This window comes from Hemitrygon akajei, chromosome 12, assembly GCF_048418815.1.
Source record: "Hemitrygon akajei chromosome 12, sHemAka1.3, whole genome shotgun sequence".
Taxonomy (NCBI): Eukaryota; Metazoa; Chordata; class Chondrichthyes; order Myliobatiformes; family Dasyatidae; genus Hemitrygon; species Hemitrygon akajei.
In genome coordinates this window covers 15,874,469-15,892,346 of record NC_133135.1, presented here as the reverse complement: position 1 = coordinate 15,892,346, position 17,878 = coordinate 15,874,469, and the positions used below count along the sequence as shown (strand labels likewise).

The following is a 17,878-nucleotide window of genomic DNA, read 5'->3' as shown; positions in this document are numbered from 1 at the left end:
TAGTAAGGAAGTTTTGCACTAGACTGAATAATTGTTATTTTCCTTGTAGTTTACCTTTCTTAAGCTTGTTTGTACTTTTATGTAGTTACCTATTTTTATATAATTGTTTATTGGGTTTTTTAATGGTTACAGTTCCTCTGTATTTTTTCTAGAAGTTTCACAGTTTCAGTGGCAGGTATCACATTACTTGAATGGGGGCTATCTTATTGGTTGATTCAAGCAGTGGAATTTTTTGCTATTAGCAAATTGGTACAAGAAGACCAGGCCACATCGGTTCATTACACCTTCAGCTTCCTCTCACATCTAGAGTCTGCTTTTGCTAGTTCCCTTTCCTAATTCCTTTGTCTTTTCAAAACTTAATAAAAATGGATGTAAGAAACAAGTTTTATGCCTCATTTTTGACTTCTGAAGAACCTGAATCAAAAACATTACAATCCAACAGAAGGCAAATGCAAGGGGTTAGCATTCATTTTGAGAAGACTAGAATGTAAAAGCAAAGATAGAATGCTATGGCTGTGTAAGGCATTGGTCAGACCACACTTGGAATATTGTGAGAGAGGCCTGTTATAGAACATAGAATAGAATAGTACAGCACATTACAAGCCCTTCGGCCCACAATGTTGTGCCGACCCTCAAACCCTGCCTCCCATATAACCCCCCCCACCTTAAATTCCTTCATATACCTGTCTAGCAGTCTTTTAAACTTCACTAGTGTATCTGCCTCCACCACTGACTCAGGCAGTGCATTCCACGCACCAGCCTATCTAAGAAAAGATATGCTGGCATTGGAGAGGGTCCAGAGGAGGTTCACGAGAATGATTCAGGGAATGAAAGGGTTAATGTAATAGGGTTATGTGATGTCTCTGGGCCTGTACTTCTGAAGTTTAGAAGACTGAGGGGCAGATTTATTCAAACCTGTGAATATTGAAAGGCACAGATAAGGATGTTTCCTATTGCAGAGTTTCTAGGACCAGAAGGTACAGTCTCAAAATACAGGGATGTCCCTTTACAACAGAAATGAGAAGGGATTTCTTTAACCAGAGAGTGGTGAATCTGTGGAATTCATTGCGACAGACAGATGTGGAGGCTGCATATTTAAAGCATTAGTAATAGGTTCTCATTTAGTCAGAGTTATGGGGAGAAGGCCGAAGAATGGGTTTGAGAGGGATAATAAATTGGCTAGGATGGAATGGTGGAGCAGACTTGATGGGCCAAATGACCTAATTCTGCTCCTATGTCTTAAACACTCTTGTGACTGGCATGACAGCAATATGAAGTATATGCAAAGCAATTTTGCAAAATCAGAAAGAAGCTAAAATTAAGCTGTTCTTGTGCCAAACATAGTGACGTCTATTTGAATACAATTTATGTTTTCATTTCCATCACTTAATACCTTAATTTTTTTTTTTAGTTTTCTTGTAAGGGATAAAGTCTGAAACTTATTTGTATTCACAAAGTGTTTTATTATAGCAATTGGTCCATAACACTTCAGCAAACAGAACTTAGTACATAGTGTAAAAAAATTTTTGATACAGATGACCCGAGCTTGGTCAAGAACTGGGTTTGAAGGAGGATCTTGAGCAGGCTGGTTTACGGAGGGAACTCCTAGAACTTAATAAAGATAAAAGAAAAATGGCAGAAGTTGTAAGTCTGAAATAAAAGCAGAAAATGCTGGAAACACTCTAGCAGGTCAGGCAGAATCTGTGGAAAGAGAAACTGACTAGATACTTCAACTGGAGTCAGACCCTAACCCTAATACTTCAACTAGAAGACCCTTCATCAGAACCTAAGGCTTTGGCAGCTGAGGTCATGTTTGAAAGTGATGAAGCAGTTAAAGTATACCAAAATTCAAGGTAAAGACCTCCAAGGCTTTTGTGGCTGGGGAAAAAAGTGATAAGGTAAAAAGGAGCAATTGTCAAAATGAGAATTGTCAAACTGACACATTGCTTAAAGAGTCTGCATAGCCCAGTGGGCACATTGAAGGAAAGAAAGAAGTAAATAAATGATAGGATAAATCAAAACAGTTTTCAATTACAGGCTTGTGTCATTGACCTGCCACACCCATTAGCATTAAATGACCAACAACTATTATTTGAAAAGTTCTCATTCTTTTCAAGGAAAAAAGAAATCCCACAAATACAAAATATCTTCCTTAACTTCTGGTTATCTGCAAATGTGTTGGACCCACTGAAATAGTTGTGTTCCCAATATTATGTATTTTCACATAAAGTTTATTTTTTAACACATTCGACTTCATGCATTAAAACAAAATGGGAGAAGGAAGGAGGGATAATTATATCTGAGGAATGGACAATAATATGGAGGTATCAATGGAAGTGTAACAGTTCACAGAAATGGAGGGAGTTCAGATGGAAAAACTTGATAAGATATTTTATTACACCCTCTCAAAAATCCCATTATGATAGTAACCTCCCTGTTTGCTGGAGAAATTATGGAAATCAAAATGCAAACCATTATCATATTTTCTGGGAATGCTCTGTTATCAAAGATTTGGAGTGGGATACACAATGCCCTACAAGACATCTTTAAATGTGAAATACCCTTATATAAGACCATATACTTCCTTAGAAGGTTGGCATCATTCAATGTCTGTAGTGAGATGCTGAAGATGTTCTATAGGTCAGTTGTGGAGAGCGCCCTCTTCTTCGTGGTGGCGTGTTGGGGAGGAAGCATTAAGAAGAGGGACGCCTCACGTCTTAATAAGCTGGTAAGGAAGGCGGGCTCTGTCGTGGGCAAAGTACTGGAGAGTTTAACATCGGTAGCTGAGCGAAGGGCGCTGAGTAGGCTACGGTCAATTATGGAAAACTCTGAACATCCTCTACATAGCACCATCCAGAAACAGAGAAGCAGTTTCAGCGACAGGTTACTATCGATGCAATGCTCCTCAGACAGGATGAAGAGGTCAATACTCCCCAATGCCATTAGGCTTTACAATTCAACCGCCGGGACTTAAGAACTTTTTAAAAGCTATTATTAATGCTTTTTGAGATAGTGATTTAGATGCATATCATATTTTTTACTGAGTTAAGTATTGTATGTAATTAGTTTTGCTACAACAAGTGGATGGGACATTGGGAAAAAAAAGTTGCATTTCCCCATGGGGATGTATAAAGTATCTATCTATCTATCTATTTTGGGTATATACCTCAAGAATGGTTGAAAAGAGATAAATATGTAATGAATATACTGCTGGTGGCTGGTAAAAAGATCCTTAATAGGAAATGGTTTTCATAGGAGAGCCCAACCTTGAATGCATGGATGGAAATTACAATGGGCATTTACAAAGTGGAGAAGATAACAGCATCTGTTAATCATAAGTTGGAGCAATTTGATTCATACTGGGAAAATGGTTTAACTACATAACACCTCATAGGCCTGATTTTATCCTCACAAATCAATGAATATGTTGTAAAAAATATCACTCCCTACTTGTACATGGTTTTCTCCTTTCGCTTGTTTTTCCTTTCCTCTCTTTTCTGTAAGTGTATACCTCAGATAAATATTATGTGGAGATTTGTGATATATATGACTATATGATATATATGTACAATATCTGAAATACATCTTATGGAAATGTTTGATGATGAACTTCAATAAAAAATAAATTACAAAAAAGTTTATTTTTTTAAAAAATGTTAATTATCATAGAACAATTTCAAATTTGAGTCATCTCTGTTGAATTATTCTCATATCCTAATGTTAAAAATTCTCTATATATAAGCATGGAAAGAGCAACTTGTTGTACTCAAGGTTTTTAAATAGCAATATGAAGCAAGTATGATGTATTGGTACAAGGAAAACTAAGGACAGTTCAGAAACCAAACTGCGAAGTTGGTTTCTCCTCTTATCTTTGCATTCTTGTTTTAAACTGTATATGTACAACTGCGATGGATTAAAAAATGTCAAGCTATTCACCAGATATGTGCTGTAAAATATATTGAAAGTAGACTTTTTATGCAGCACAGGAACAAAATGCAATATATATTCATGTGGTGATAGAGTGCCATTGAAGGGCCTTATTTTTATCTTCGATAGTTTGGTCTGTTATTGCCAATCCAGGATTTTGAGAATATTATAACTTTGTGCTTGGATAAATAGTATTTTGATTTGAAGATTGAAAGTATCTCATTTTTGATGTATTGAAAGTCTAAGCGTGAAGTACTGGCTGTAAGAGTAACACTGTTCCATGATTCATTTACTGCCTATGAAAAGCCAATCTTGTGTTCGATTCTGATGATTTTGATCCAAGGTTCTCTTAGAAGCCAGGAAAGAGGCACAAAACCTGTTTCTTCACAATTGTTTTATTAAGAGTTGATAGAACAAAAAAGTTGCAATAGTGACAGAGGCCTACTAAGCAAAGAGAGAGACAAAGGAATAAGGTAGTGCCTTGTATAGAACAGCTATTATTATGTGACAGAGATAAGAAAAATCCCATTTAAATTTATGTATAAGAATTAGCCAATTAGAAAGCTATTCAAATACTGAAGTACCAAGTTAACAAATGGGAAAGCACTTATTCAAATAATACAGAACAAAAGGTATTTCAGAGCTTTCTGGAATTATACTTTGTACAGCTACTAAAGGCATATTAAACAGTTATATGTATATGTGGTGGTGGCATCCGTCGGTCTCGAGAGACCATGGATCTGTGCCTGGAGTTTCCAGGGCGCAGGCCTGGGCAGGGTTGTACGGGAGACCGGCAGTTGCCCAAGCTGCAGGCCTTCCCCTCTCCACGCCACCGATGTTGTCCAAGAGAAGGGCACTAGGACCCATGCAGCTTGGCACTGGTGACATCGCAGAGCAGTGTGTTGCTAAGTGCCTTGTTCAAGGACACAAACACGCTGCCTTAGCTGAGGCTCGAACCAGTGACCTTCAGGTTACTAGTCTGATGCCTTGCCCACTAGGCCACGCGCCAACACTTATATGTATATCTGAACTACGTAAAATGCAAGCAAATACACTTGTATAGTTCAAAGGATTTTCTGCTGCTTTTTGCAATAATTAAGAATGAAAATTGCCATTTGGCAATTCTCTTCATTCATACAAAAACAATCAAGGTGATTGTCAGTGATGGTGGACAAAGTGTCAACTGCCCTGTGCTGGAAGTTGTAGTATTTATGTTACTGCATACTATTAAAGTAGGAAACATTCCATAATCATTTGCTATGTTGCAATAAGAGTATTTTGGCCATTACTGGGTGATCCATACGTTGCAGGATTCCAAACTCCAGTCAGGCTCTGGTAGCCTCAGCACTCGAGTGACACGTGAATGTGGGAAATTGACAGTGGTAATGTCCTTGATTGTTGACCACTTTATTTTTAAATGGTCATTTATCAACTAAAACTGGAATATTTTCTAGGCTTGGTTGAAGAAATATTCATAACACATACTAGTGATCACGCCATGTTGATCAGTTGGAAAAATTAGTTTTACTATGTGTCTTTCAATTTTATCACTTTAATTCAAGTCTAAAATCTAGTCTATTTTTGGGTCTGAAAACTACTTTGTTTGCTTTCATAATATTCATTCATTTCCTGTTGACTGATCATATCATTAGTTACAAACACAAGGGATTTTGCAGATGTTGGAAATCCAGAGTAACACACAAAATACTGGCAGAACTCAGCAGGTGAGGCAGCATCTATGGAGAGAAATAAATAGTAGTTGTTTCAGGACAAGACCCTTCATCGGAACTATCATTCATTATTGTTTTCTGATTTCAGATAGCTACAAGTAGTGCGAGTCTATCATCTGAAGCCTGCCGAGAACTTGGCTTTTCCAGTAACTTACTCTGCAGTTCTTGTGACCTCCTTGGTCAATTTGGGCTCAACCAACTAGATCCAGACTGCAGACAATGCTGTCAAGAGGAAGCCCAGTTGGAGCAGAAAAAGGTACTAATTCTTCTTTATTCAAGAACAAATACACAAGTAATTCTCTTGTCAATGGCATTTTTAACTTTCAGATTCTACTTTCGGTAGAATTAGTATTTTTTTAAGTGATTTGTGATGTACTGTATTTTGCAAACCATTGTGAAAGTGCGCTGATTACATAGGCATGCTTTGTTGTTGTAAATTAGTGAAACATTCACAAGGTCTTCACAAGTTTTATTTACACTGAGCCATTTTAATTAATGGATACTTAATTAAGATTTTCTTGGTATTGTTGCATCATTTTTATTTTTACATTGTTACTTTAGACTTAGTAAAAATTGCTACTTTTCCTGCAATCAAATAGGTGGTTTGTTAATGATATTATATTCTATAAAGACATTTGGACAATTACATGCATAGGGAAGGTTTAGAGTAGGGATTCCCAACCTTGGTTAACAGTATTGATCCATGTCACAGACAAGATTGAATTGAATTGACTTTATTACTTACATCCTTCATATACATGAATCCCCTGGTTTAGAGGGGCATAGTCTAGTTGCAGGCAAATAAGACTAACTTGGTTAGACATCATGTTCAGCATGGAAACATGCTCAACTCTAACAGTCTTGTGAAAAATGTGTTAGACAATAGAGGTGGAGAGGGTGGAATGGGCAAGTGGCAATGTGAAGCATTCATCATGTAGAGTTTAGAACATTAGCACTCTGGAGTGGTAATGAAACTGGTTTGCTAGTAGATGGAATTAAACACAAGGCCACAACTGAGGAATCATTCAAAGTCCCTACATTCTACAGGTGCCGACTACCTCTTGATAGGCTCTCCCATTTTTGACTCTGTGCTGTGTGGGCCAGAGATTGTTTTGATACTGCTGAAGAACTTGTGTATGTTTTGGTTAACTGCATTGGGGACATTCTCCACAGTTCCCACCCTCATCTGTTCTTTAAATCACACCCTTTTTGTCAGACTTTGGCCTTCATGAGATATAGGAGCAGCATTAGCACATTCAGCCCATTGAAACAGCTTTCATTCAATGATTTATTATTGCCTGTCCACCCAATTCTGCTTTCTTTTCATAACCTTTGACACCCTTACAAATTAAGAACCTATCAAACTTTATTTTAAGTTTGCCCAGTGTCTTGGCCTCTGCAGCTGTTTATGGCAATGAATTCCTCTGGCTAAAGAAATTTCTCATCTCTGCTCTTTGTCCTGGAATTCTGAGGCTGCTCCCTCTCCATGTCCAGTCAAGCTATGGCTTTCAAAGTTTGCAAGGTTTTAATGAGATGTCCCCACCACCATTATTCTAAATCCAGTGAGTACAGGCCCATCATCATCCCTGGGATTATTCTTGTAAACAACCTCTGGATTCTCTCCATCAGTAAATCCTTCCTTAGATATGGAGTCCAGAGCTGCTCACAATACTCCAAATGTGGTCTGACCAATGCCTTATAAAGCCTCTGCATCATATCCTTGTTTTTGTATTCCAGTCCTCTTGAAATGAATTTTAACATTGCATATGCCTTCCTTGCCACCAACTCAACCTGCAGTTAACCTACAGGGATCCTGCATGAGGACTCCCAAGTCCCTTTGCATTGCTGATTTCTGAATTCTCACACCATTTGGTCTCTACCTTATCCCTTCTACCAAAGTGCAGGACTATATGCTGTATTCCATTCGCCACTTCTTTGCCCATTCTCTGTTCAGATTCCCTCCTTCCTCAAAACTACCTGCCCCTCCACTTACCTTTGTATCATCAATATACTTAGCCATAAAGCGATGGGTTCCATCTTCCATATCATTGACACATAGTATGAAAAGTAACATTCCCCACACCAATGCCTGCAGAACACCACTAGTCACCGGCAACCAAAAGGACCTCTTTATTTCCTCTCTTTGCCTTGTCAGTCAGTCAATCTTGTATCCATACTAATACCTTCCTTGTAATACTATGGGCTCCTGTTTTGTTTCACAGCCTTATATGCAGCGGTGATGTTTCCTTTCTCTTGTGGCATGGTAGAATTTCATATTTATAATGGCCATCTAAGCCCTAGTTTCTAAAGTTCCTTCTGCTTCTTAACTATTGTATATTATATGCTTTTAATGCTGACATGATAAAAATTCATAAATCAGAATTTTTGCACATAGTAGTCACTTGATTTCCAACTTTGTTCAGAGAGGGAGGGTATAGATTTAGATTTCGTAGTGATTTGGCAATTAATTTCATTGCAAATTGTACCTGAGGTCACTCAGCAATGGTACATAGCAGCCTCAGTGCTGAACTTGACAGATTTACAGTATTATGTGTTCAAATAATAGATAGATAGATAGATAGATACTTTATTCATCCCCATGGGGAAATTCAACTTTTTTCCAATGTCCCATACACTTCTTGTAGCAAAACTAATTACATACAATACTTAATTCAGTAAAAAAAATATGATATGCATCTAAATCACTATCTCAAAAAGCATTAATAATAGCTTTTAAAAAGTTATAAGTCCTGGCGGTAGAATTGTAAAGCCTAATGGCATTGGGGAGTATTGACCTATTCATCCTGTCTGAGGAGCATTACATCGATAGTAACCTGTCGCTGAAACTGCTTCTCTGTCTCTGGATGGTGCTATGTAGAGGATGTTCAGAGTTATCCATAATTGACCGTAGCCTACTCAGCGCCCTTCGCTCAGCTACCGATGTTAAACTCTCCAGTACTTTGCCCACGACAGAGCCCGCCTTCCTTACCAGCTTATTAAGACGTGAGGCGTCCCTCTTCTTAATGCTTCCTCCCCAACACACCACCACAAAGAAGAGGGCGCTCTCCACAACTGACCTATAGAACATCTTCAGCATCTCACTACAGACATTGAATGACGCCAACCTTCTTAGGAAGTACAGTCGACTCTGTGCCTTCCTGCACAAGGCATCTGTGTTGGCAGTCCAGTCTAGCTTCTCGTCTAACTGTACTCCCAGATACTTGTAGGTCTTAACCTGCTCCACACATTCTCCATTAATGATCACTGGCTCCATATGAGGCCTAGATCTCCTAAAGTCCACCACCATCTCTTTGGTCTTGGTGATATTGAGACGCAGGTAGTTTGAGTTGCACCATATCACAAAGTCCTGTATCAGTTTCCTATACTCCTCCTCCTGTCCATTCCTGACACACCCCACTATGGCCGTGTCATCAGCGAACTTCTGCACATGGCAGGACTCCGAGTTATATTGGAAGTCTGATGTGTACAGGGTGAACAGGACCGGAGAGAGTACGGTTCCCTGCGGCGCCCCTGTGCTGCTTACCACCGTGTCAGACCTACAGTCTCCCAACCGCACATACTGAGGTCTATCTGTCAAGTAGTCCACTATCCAATCCACCATGTGAGAGTCTACTCCCATCTCCGTTAGTTTGTGCCTTAAGATCTTGGGCTGGATGGTGTTAAAGGCACTAGAGAAGTCAAGGAATGTAATCCTCACAGCACAACTGACCCCATCTAGGTGAGAGAGTGATTTGTGCAGCAAATACGTGATAGCATCCTCCACTCCCATCTTCTCCTTATACGCAAACTGAAGAGGATCCCGGGCGTGCCTGGTTTGTGGCCTCAGATTCTGTATTATCAGCCGCTCCATGGTCTTCATCACGTGCGACGTCAAGGCAACAGGTCTGAAGTCATTCAACTCCTTTGGTTGTGGTTTCTTCGGTACCGGGACAATACAGGATGTTTTCCACTGTCTGGGTACTCTTCTCTGCTCCAGGCTCATGTTGAAGATAAATTTCATAATAATTACATTTTTCAACTATTACCTTTTTGTGTTCATATCCAATATTTAACTTTGAAAGCTACTTGACAGAAAACACAAGGAAATCTGCAGATGCTGGAAATTCAAACAACACACACAAAATGCTGGTGGAACACAGCAGGCCAGGCAGCATCTATAGGGAGAAGCACTGTCGACGTTTCGGGCCGAGACCCTTCGTCAAGACTAACTGAAAGGAGAGCTACTAAGAGATTTGAAAGTAGTGGGGGGAGGGGGAAATGCGAAATGATAGGAGGAGACCGGAGGGGGTGGGATGAAGCTAAGAGCTGGAAAGGTGATTGGCGAAAGTGATACAGAGCTGGAGAAGGGAAAGGATCATGGGACGGGAGGCCTCGGGAGAAAGAAAGGGGAAGGGGGGGAGCACCAGAGGGAGATGGAGACAGGCAGGGTGATGAGCAGAGAGACAGAAAAAAAAAAACTAAATATGTCAGGGATGGGGTAAGAAGGGGAGGAGGGGCATTAACGGAAGTTAAGGTGTTGTTCCTCCAACCTTATATACCGGTTGGGTAGCCTCCAATCTGATGGCATGAACATTGACTTCTCCAACTTCCGTTAATGCCCCCCTCCCCTTCTTAACCCATCCCTGACATATTTAGTTGCTTGTTTTTTTTCTCTCTCTCTACCCATCACCCTGCCTGTTCTCCATTTCCCTCTGGTGCTGCCCCCCTCCCCCTTTCTTTCTTCCGAGGCCTCCCGTCCCATGATCCTTTCCCTTCTCCAGCTCTGTATCACTTTCGCCAATCACCGTTCCAGCTCTTAGCTTCATCCCACCCCCTCCAGTCTTCTATCATTTCGCATTTCCCCCTCCCCCCACTACTTTCAAATCTCTTAGTATCTCTCCTTTCAGTTAGTCCTGACAAAGGGTCTCGGCCTGAAACATCGACAGTGCTTCTCCCTATAGATGCTGTCCGGCCTGCTGTGTTCCACCAGCATTTTGTGTGTGTTGTTTGACAGAAAACAGTTACTTTCTGGTTAATGGTTAGATATTTAGTTTTGCCAAACATCAAATTAATAATTCTACCTTGAATAATTTAGAAATGAATTTACAAATTATATCTAGGAAAGGAGATTCTTCCACAGAATGTCAAATGTGGCTTCTGATGCTTTGTTAATGACTTGAATGAGTGTAGAGGGTGTAAATAGTAAGTTTGTAGATTATGACACAAAAATTGCTGGTGTCATCAGTAACAAAGAAGTTTGATTAAAGATGCAGTGGGATATAGATTTACTGCAAAATTGGGCAGAGTAGCAGCAGATGGATTTTAAACCAGACAAATATGAGATAATGCACTTTGAGAGGTCAGAGTCTTTTGGGACATTAAGAGGAAATAGCAGGTGACTTGGGGAAATTGATGTACAAGGACATAGGAGATTCTGCAGATGCCGGAAATCTAAAGCAACACACACAAAATGCCTGAGAAATTTGGCAGGTCAGGCAGCATCTTTGGAAATGAATAAACAGTTGACGTTTCAGGTAGAGGCTCAGCCCTGAAGAAGGGTCTTGGCCTGAAACGTCGACTGTTTATTCATTTCCATAGATGCTGCCTGACCTGTTGAGTTCCTCCAGCATTTTGTGTAATGTACACAAAAAATCCTGTGGGTGCAAATCCTTAACTCCCTGAAAGTGGTGACATGGGTGCATAGAGTAGTGAAAGGGGCATTGAGTATACAAATGGGAAATCAGTGTTCCTGTCACTCTTTTTGGCTATTGGAAAGTTTGTACCCATTATGGTAGTCACATCCTTCTTATTTCTAGCTATAACGCTTTGCTGAATGAGCTCTATGAGATGGCCCCTCTTAATGCAGCAATGGCCTTATTCCAAATCAGTAATGCAACATTCCCATCTCTTTTCCATCCCTGTCATTCATGTCCAATATGTGTGTAGAGCTCCCAGTCTTGCCCTTTTAAACAAGTTTCCATGTAATCAAATATCTGAGTTCCAGGCTTTAGGTTCATCTGCCTTATCCAATATACTTGCATTAAAATAACTACATTTCAGACTATCTTTCCTATCTTTCAAACGAAAAAAAGGATTAGTTTTATTTGTCAATGTACATCAAGACATACAGTGAAATATGTTGTTTTCTATCAATGACTAACACAGTCCAAGGATTGTGCTGGTGGCAACTCAAGTATCGCCATGCATCTGGCACTGACATAGCTTGCCCACAACTCATTAACCCAACCCCGAAGCATACATCTTTGGACTGTGGGAGGAAACTGGAGTACCCAGAGGAAGCCCTTGTGGTCACAGGGAGAACGTAGGAACTCTTTTAACAGACAGCAACAGGAATCGAGCTCCAATCGGTAATTGCTTACCCTGTAAAGTGATTATGCTAACTAATATACTATGTTGCTGGACTTAACCACTGCCTTGTCGTCAGTCTCTCCATCTGGTGATCTACTGGCCGGCAGCACGGTAGTCTGGCAATTAGTGTAACACTATCACTGCACCAGTAGTAAGATCGAGGTTCAATTCCTGCCATTCTCTGTAAAGAATTTGTATGTTCTCCCCTTGATCACATAGATTTCCTCTGGGTGTGCTTGGTTCCTCCTATATTCCTAAGAAGTACAGTTAGGGTTAGTAAGTTGTGGGCATGCTATGTTGATGCCAGGTGCATGGCAACACTTGTGGACTGCCCAGAACAATCCTCACCGATTTGATTTGACTTGACACAAATAACACATATTTACTGTTTCCTTTCCCATCTCCTTTTGCAATTTGAGTTTGAATCCTCTTGAGTAATTCTAGCAAACCTCCCTGCCAGGATATTGATGTCCTTCCAGTTTAGCTGTAACCTGTCCTTCATGTACAGGACTCTGCTTGAGAAGAGATCTCAGTCATCCCAGTATCTGAAGCTCTCCTTCCTACAACACACACAAAATGCTGGTGGAACACAGCAGGCCAGGCAGCATCTATAAGGAGAAGCACTGTCGACGTTTCGGGCCGAGAACCTTCGTCAGGACACTCTCCTTCCTACAGCAGCTCTTTAGCCATGCATTCAGTGTAGTACCGCCCTATTTCATGCCTCACTAGCACATGGCACAGGTACAACTCCAGTGGTCCTGCTTTTTAACTTTCGCAATCGTACTTAATAAAAAATATACAGCAGCAGCTGTGGGTGGCGGTTCTTGTGCTGCTCTGGGTTCTAAAGTCCACCTGTACTGAGAAAGGTTAAATGGGACAAGTGGGGGCGGTGCTGACTGGAAAAGGAGGGGGTTCGGGGTGAATCTTGTGAAGAAATATTTAAGCCAAATACAAAGTTACACACTCTACACTCTACACTCTACACTCTACTCTACTTAATGGCAACGACTTAAAATGGCGGACGGCGTCATGATCTGATTTTAAATGGCGAACGGCGTTCTCCTCCCTCCGTTCGTAAGTACGAGTTGTCCGTAAATCAGTCGTTCGTAACTCGAGGACTGCCTGTAATCAGACTAAAATAAATGTGAACATATGAACAGACTAAGTGTCAACAGAACAAGGAGAGCAGGAAAGACTATTTAATGGATGTTATACAGGGACAGTCAGGATATTGAGAAGCTGGATAGCTACAGGAAAGATGCTTGAGATTACATATAGTCCTGGTGATAATGGACTTGTCGTGTCTCCCTCTTAGCAATTTGATGAATAAGTGACCACTATGGTGGATGGACTCAGCAGTAATTGCCTATATTGTTAGTTTCAATATGGCTCACGACATTTAGCTGCTCACCCTCCCCTTTCAGAATGTTCAGAGACATCCGTAACTCTGGTACCAGGGAAAAACAAACTGCCCTGGAATCGCACTTGTGGTCATAGACGTATATACATGTGCCCCTGACTATAGAATCTTCTGTCACTAGCCTCTTCCAGTTTCTTCTCAGTGTGCTGTGTCTCAGTGATACTAACCGATAACAGTAAAAATTTACTTGCATATGCTTACAATGCTAATCCTTCCTTACTGCTACCTTAAGCAACCCCTCCAATGTCTTGGCAGTTAGACCAGAAGACCATGAGATATAGGAGCAGAATTATGCCATTTGGCCCAGTGAATCTGCTCCACAATTTTATCATAGCTGATCCATTTTTTCCCCTCAGCCCAATCTCTTGCCTTCTCCCCCTATCCCTTCATGCCCTGGCCTTAAATATAGATAAAGACTTGGCCTCCACAGCTGCCTGTAGTAACAAATTCCACAGATTCACCACTCACTGGCTAACTTATCTCTGTTCTCTGGTCCTAGACTATCCCACCATAGGAACAACCTCTCCATTTCCACTCTATCGAGCCCTTTCAACATTTGATAGTTTTCAATTAAGTCACCTCTCATTCTTCTGCATTTTGGTGGATATAGGCCCAGAGCCATCAAGCGCTTTTTATATGACAAGCTGTTCAATCCTGGAATCATTTCTGTGAACCTCCTTTGAACCTTCTCTAGTTTTGGCACATCCTTCCTAAGATAAGGGGTCCAAAACTGCTCACAATACTCCAAGTGAGGCCTCACCAGTGCCTTATAAAGTTTCAACATTACATCCTTGTTTTTATCTTCTAGTAGTCCTCTTGAAATGAATGCTAACATTGCATTTGCCTTGTTGACTTGTTGCCTTGTTGGATATAGTTGACTTGTTCTATCTCCATTAATGAGTGATAGGAATACCAAACAGCTTCTTGATTGTGTAGATAATATGATTTAAGCGCCAGGTCGATTTGATTGGAAAGGTCAGATATTGGCCAGAATGTGGTGACGAGGTCTAGGCCCAGAGCATATGAATGAGAATGGGTCTTAGAGCGAGGAATAACCCGATGTTCAGATAATTTAAAAACAGGACTGGATTGATTGAAGAGGCAGGGTGTCAGGACCGGAGGTGAGGATCAGGCAGTTCTGCTCTGGGCTCTTTGTCTGCGAGCTCTGTAATGTTTTGGTTCACAGTATGATGGATTGAGGCTGTGGGCCTGTTCTAGTAGTTCTATATAAATGTACTTTGAGCTTCTAACTTTTTCAGTAAGATGTCTTATTTCTATCATCACTGAATTCAATCTTGCTTTAATCTAGGTGTGCTGAAACCCTCATCCACCACTGATGTTACTTGGAGATGACATGCTCTTGATTAACCTTCCACATTCTTCCTTCCATTATCTTGAAATCATCCGGTATTCTGCTATGTGCTCTAAAGCCTAAAGCTGACAACTGCAAAGTCTCAAATTTACATTTGTAGCTAGAGATTTATCATTAACATATTTAAAGCCAAATCTGATTATAACAGATACACTGACCTATTTAACAGTTGTCATTTCTTCCTGAAATTAGACCCTTTTTCAGATATGATTAACATTTCACCATTAGGATATTGACATTTTATTTTAATTGAAGAATTCATGAAATACTTTTTTTTAAGTATCGAGGTTCAGTGTTTATTGCCTTGAATATGCTGCAACAATGTTTTTCCTAGTCCATGAGCTTGTATCTTCTCATACTACATGTACAATGCCGGCATCTACTGAATTCATTCAGCCAATCTGAAAAGCAAGACTATAAAGGATGAATCATTTGTGGCTTAAGTCCTGTGCTGGCAGAGAAACAGCAATGTGCCTGGAGCCAAGAAAATTTGGATGCTTTCCAAAATATGGCTTTTTACTTAATAGCTTTCAGCTTCAGCAGCATGAGCGCAGACCTAAGGGGTACAGAAGGAAATATGGTGGGCTGTCTATTTTCTTTAGGCTTTGTTCTTTAGCTCTGTACATTTCCACATTCTATGCTGCATATTCCTCATGAAGGTATTGTCACTCATCTATTTTCTATAATTGTGGAGTAACTTGTAATCTTGCAAAGAATGGTGTGAATACAAATAGGAATGTATGTTCACTAAAAAGAAAATTTAATACCAGGATGAGCGAATAAATAAATAGACTTTGCTGAAAAGATTTGGGTGGAGAAAAAAGGGAGAGGTTTATGTGAAATATTAATACCCGTATGGGCATGTGTGACTGGAACACCTCTTTCTGTGCTATATCTATACACATTCATATGTAAGAATTTATTCCAATAAATCCAATTTTGCTGAAATTGTTTTTAATTTAATCATTATCTTTTCCCATGTCTTGACATCCCTATTAATTATCAATCTATCTCTTCCTTAAATAGACTTAATGACTGTAGCCCCACAGACCTCTGTAGCAAATAGTTCCAAAGACTTGTATAACTCTGAGGGAAGCAATTCTTCCTTGACTCAATCTGATACTCCTTATTCTGAGATCACGCTCTCTGATATTGAACTTCCCCATGATAAAAAACATCATCTCCGCAGTTACCCTGTCTAAACATCTAAGGATCTTACATATTTGAAGAGCATGGTCTCTCAATCTTTGATAATCCGGTGACAAGAGTTCCAACTTGCCCTTGCTCCCTTCCTCCAAGTCATTAATTGTAGTCCCAGAACTGCTCACAGGATACCAACCTCCTCTTATCAATATGCTCCTCTTTCAACTTAATACCCTTCTTAACTTCCTTGGGTTGCCATCCCTCCCTTAAACTCATTCCTCTTTACATTTTGACTGAGTATCATGAATGACCTCTAAGTGTCTGTTGACTTCCGTCTTCTGATAATTTGTCAACTAAGTCTGTTTCAGCAAATGTTGTATTCCTTCCATTGTAACACCCTTTAACAACTGTGTTAACTTTTCCTCCTCAAACTAAAAGCAACATTCTATCATAGAAACATAGAAAATAGGTGCAGGAGTAGGCCATTCGGCCCTTCGAGCCTGCACCGCTATTCAGTATGATCATGGCTGATCATCCAACTCAGAACCCTGTACCTGCTTTCTCTCCATACCCCCTGATCCCCTTAGCCACAAGGGCCATATCTAACTTCCTCTTAAATATTGCCAATGAACCGGCCTCAACTGTTTCCGGTGGCAGAGAATTCCACAGATACACCACTCTTTGTGTGAAGAAGTTTTTCCTCATCTCGGTCCTAAAAGGCTTCCCCTTTATCCTTAAACTGTGACCCCTCGTTCTGGACTTCCCCAACATCGGAAACAATCTTCCTGCATCTAGCCTGTCCAATCCCTTTAGAATTTTATACGTTTCAATAAGATTCCCCCCTCACTCTTCTAAATTCCAGTGAGTATAAGCCTAGTCGATCCAGTCTTTCTTCATATGAAAGTCCTGCCATCCCAGGAATCAATCTGGTGAACCTTCTCTGTACTCCCTCTATGGCAAGAATGTCCTTCCTCAGATTAGGGGACCAAAACTGCACACAATATTCTAGGTGCGGTCTCACCAAGGCCTTGTGCAACTGCAGTAGAACCTCCCTGCTCCTGTACTCAAATCCTTTTGCTATGAATGCCAACATACCTTTTGCCTTTTTCACTGCCTGCTGTACCTGCATGCCCACTTTCAATGACTGGTGTACAATGACACCCAGGTCTCGTTGCATCTCCCCTTTTCCTAATCGGCCACTGTTCAGATAATAATCTGCTTTCCTGTTCTTGCAACCAAAGTGGATAGCCTCACATTTATCCACATTAAATTGCATCTGCCATGAATTTGCCCACTCACCTAACCTATCCAAGTCACCCTGCATCCTCTTAGCATCCTCCTCACAGCTAACACCGCCGCCCAGCTTCGTGTCATCCGCAAACTTGGAGATGCTGCATTTAATTCCCTCGTCTAAATCATTAATATATATTGTAAACAACTGGGGTCCCAGCACTGAGCCTTGCGGTACCCCACTAGTCACTGCCTGCCATTCTGAAAAGGTCCTGTTTACTCCCACTCTTTGCTTCCTGTCTGCCAACCAATTCTCTATCCACATCAATACCATACCCCCAATACCGTGTGCTTTAAGTTTGCACACTAATCTCCTGTGTGGGACCTTGTCAAAAGCCTTTTGAAAATCTAAATATACCACATCCACTGGCTCTCCCCTATCCACTGTACTAGTTACATCTTCAAAAAATTCTATAAGATTCGTCAGACATGATTTTCCTTTCACAAATCCATGCTGACTTTGTCCGATGATTTCACCTCTTTCCAAATGTGCTGTTATCACATCTTTGATAACCGACTAGCATTTCCCCACCATCGATGTCAGACTAACCGGTCTATAATTCCCCGGTTTTTCTCTCCTTTTTTAAAAAGTGGGGTTATATTAGCCACCCTCCAATCCTCAGGAAC

At 40.5% G+C, this 17,878-nt stretch overlaps 1 protein-coding gene across 1 annotated transcript in view; it reads left to right on the top strand.

Moving 5' to 3' along the window:
• Positions 1-17,878, top strand: part of selenof (selenoprotein F) — a 62,995-nt gene that overhangs the window by 4,350 nt on the left and 40,767 nt on the right. The window contains exon 2 of the mRNA XM_073062622.1: positions 5,746-5,913. Coding sequence (XP_072918723.1) covers positions 5,746-5,913 — 168 coding nt within the window. The remainder of the gene's footprint in view (positions 1-5,745; positions 5,914-17,878) is intronic.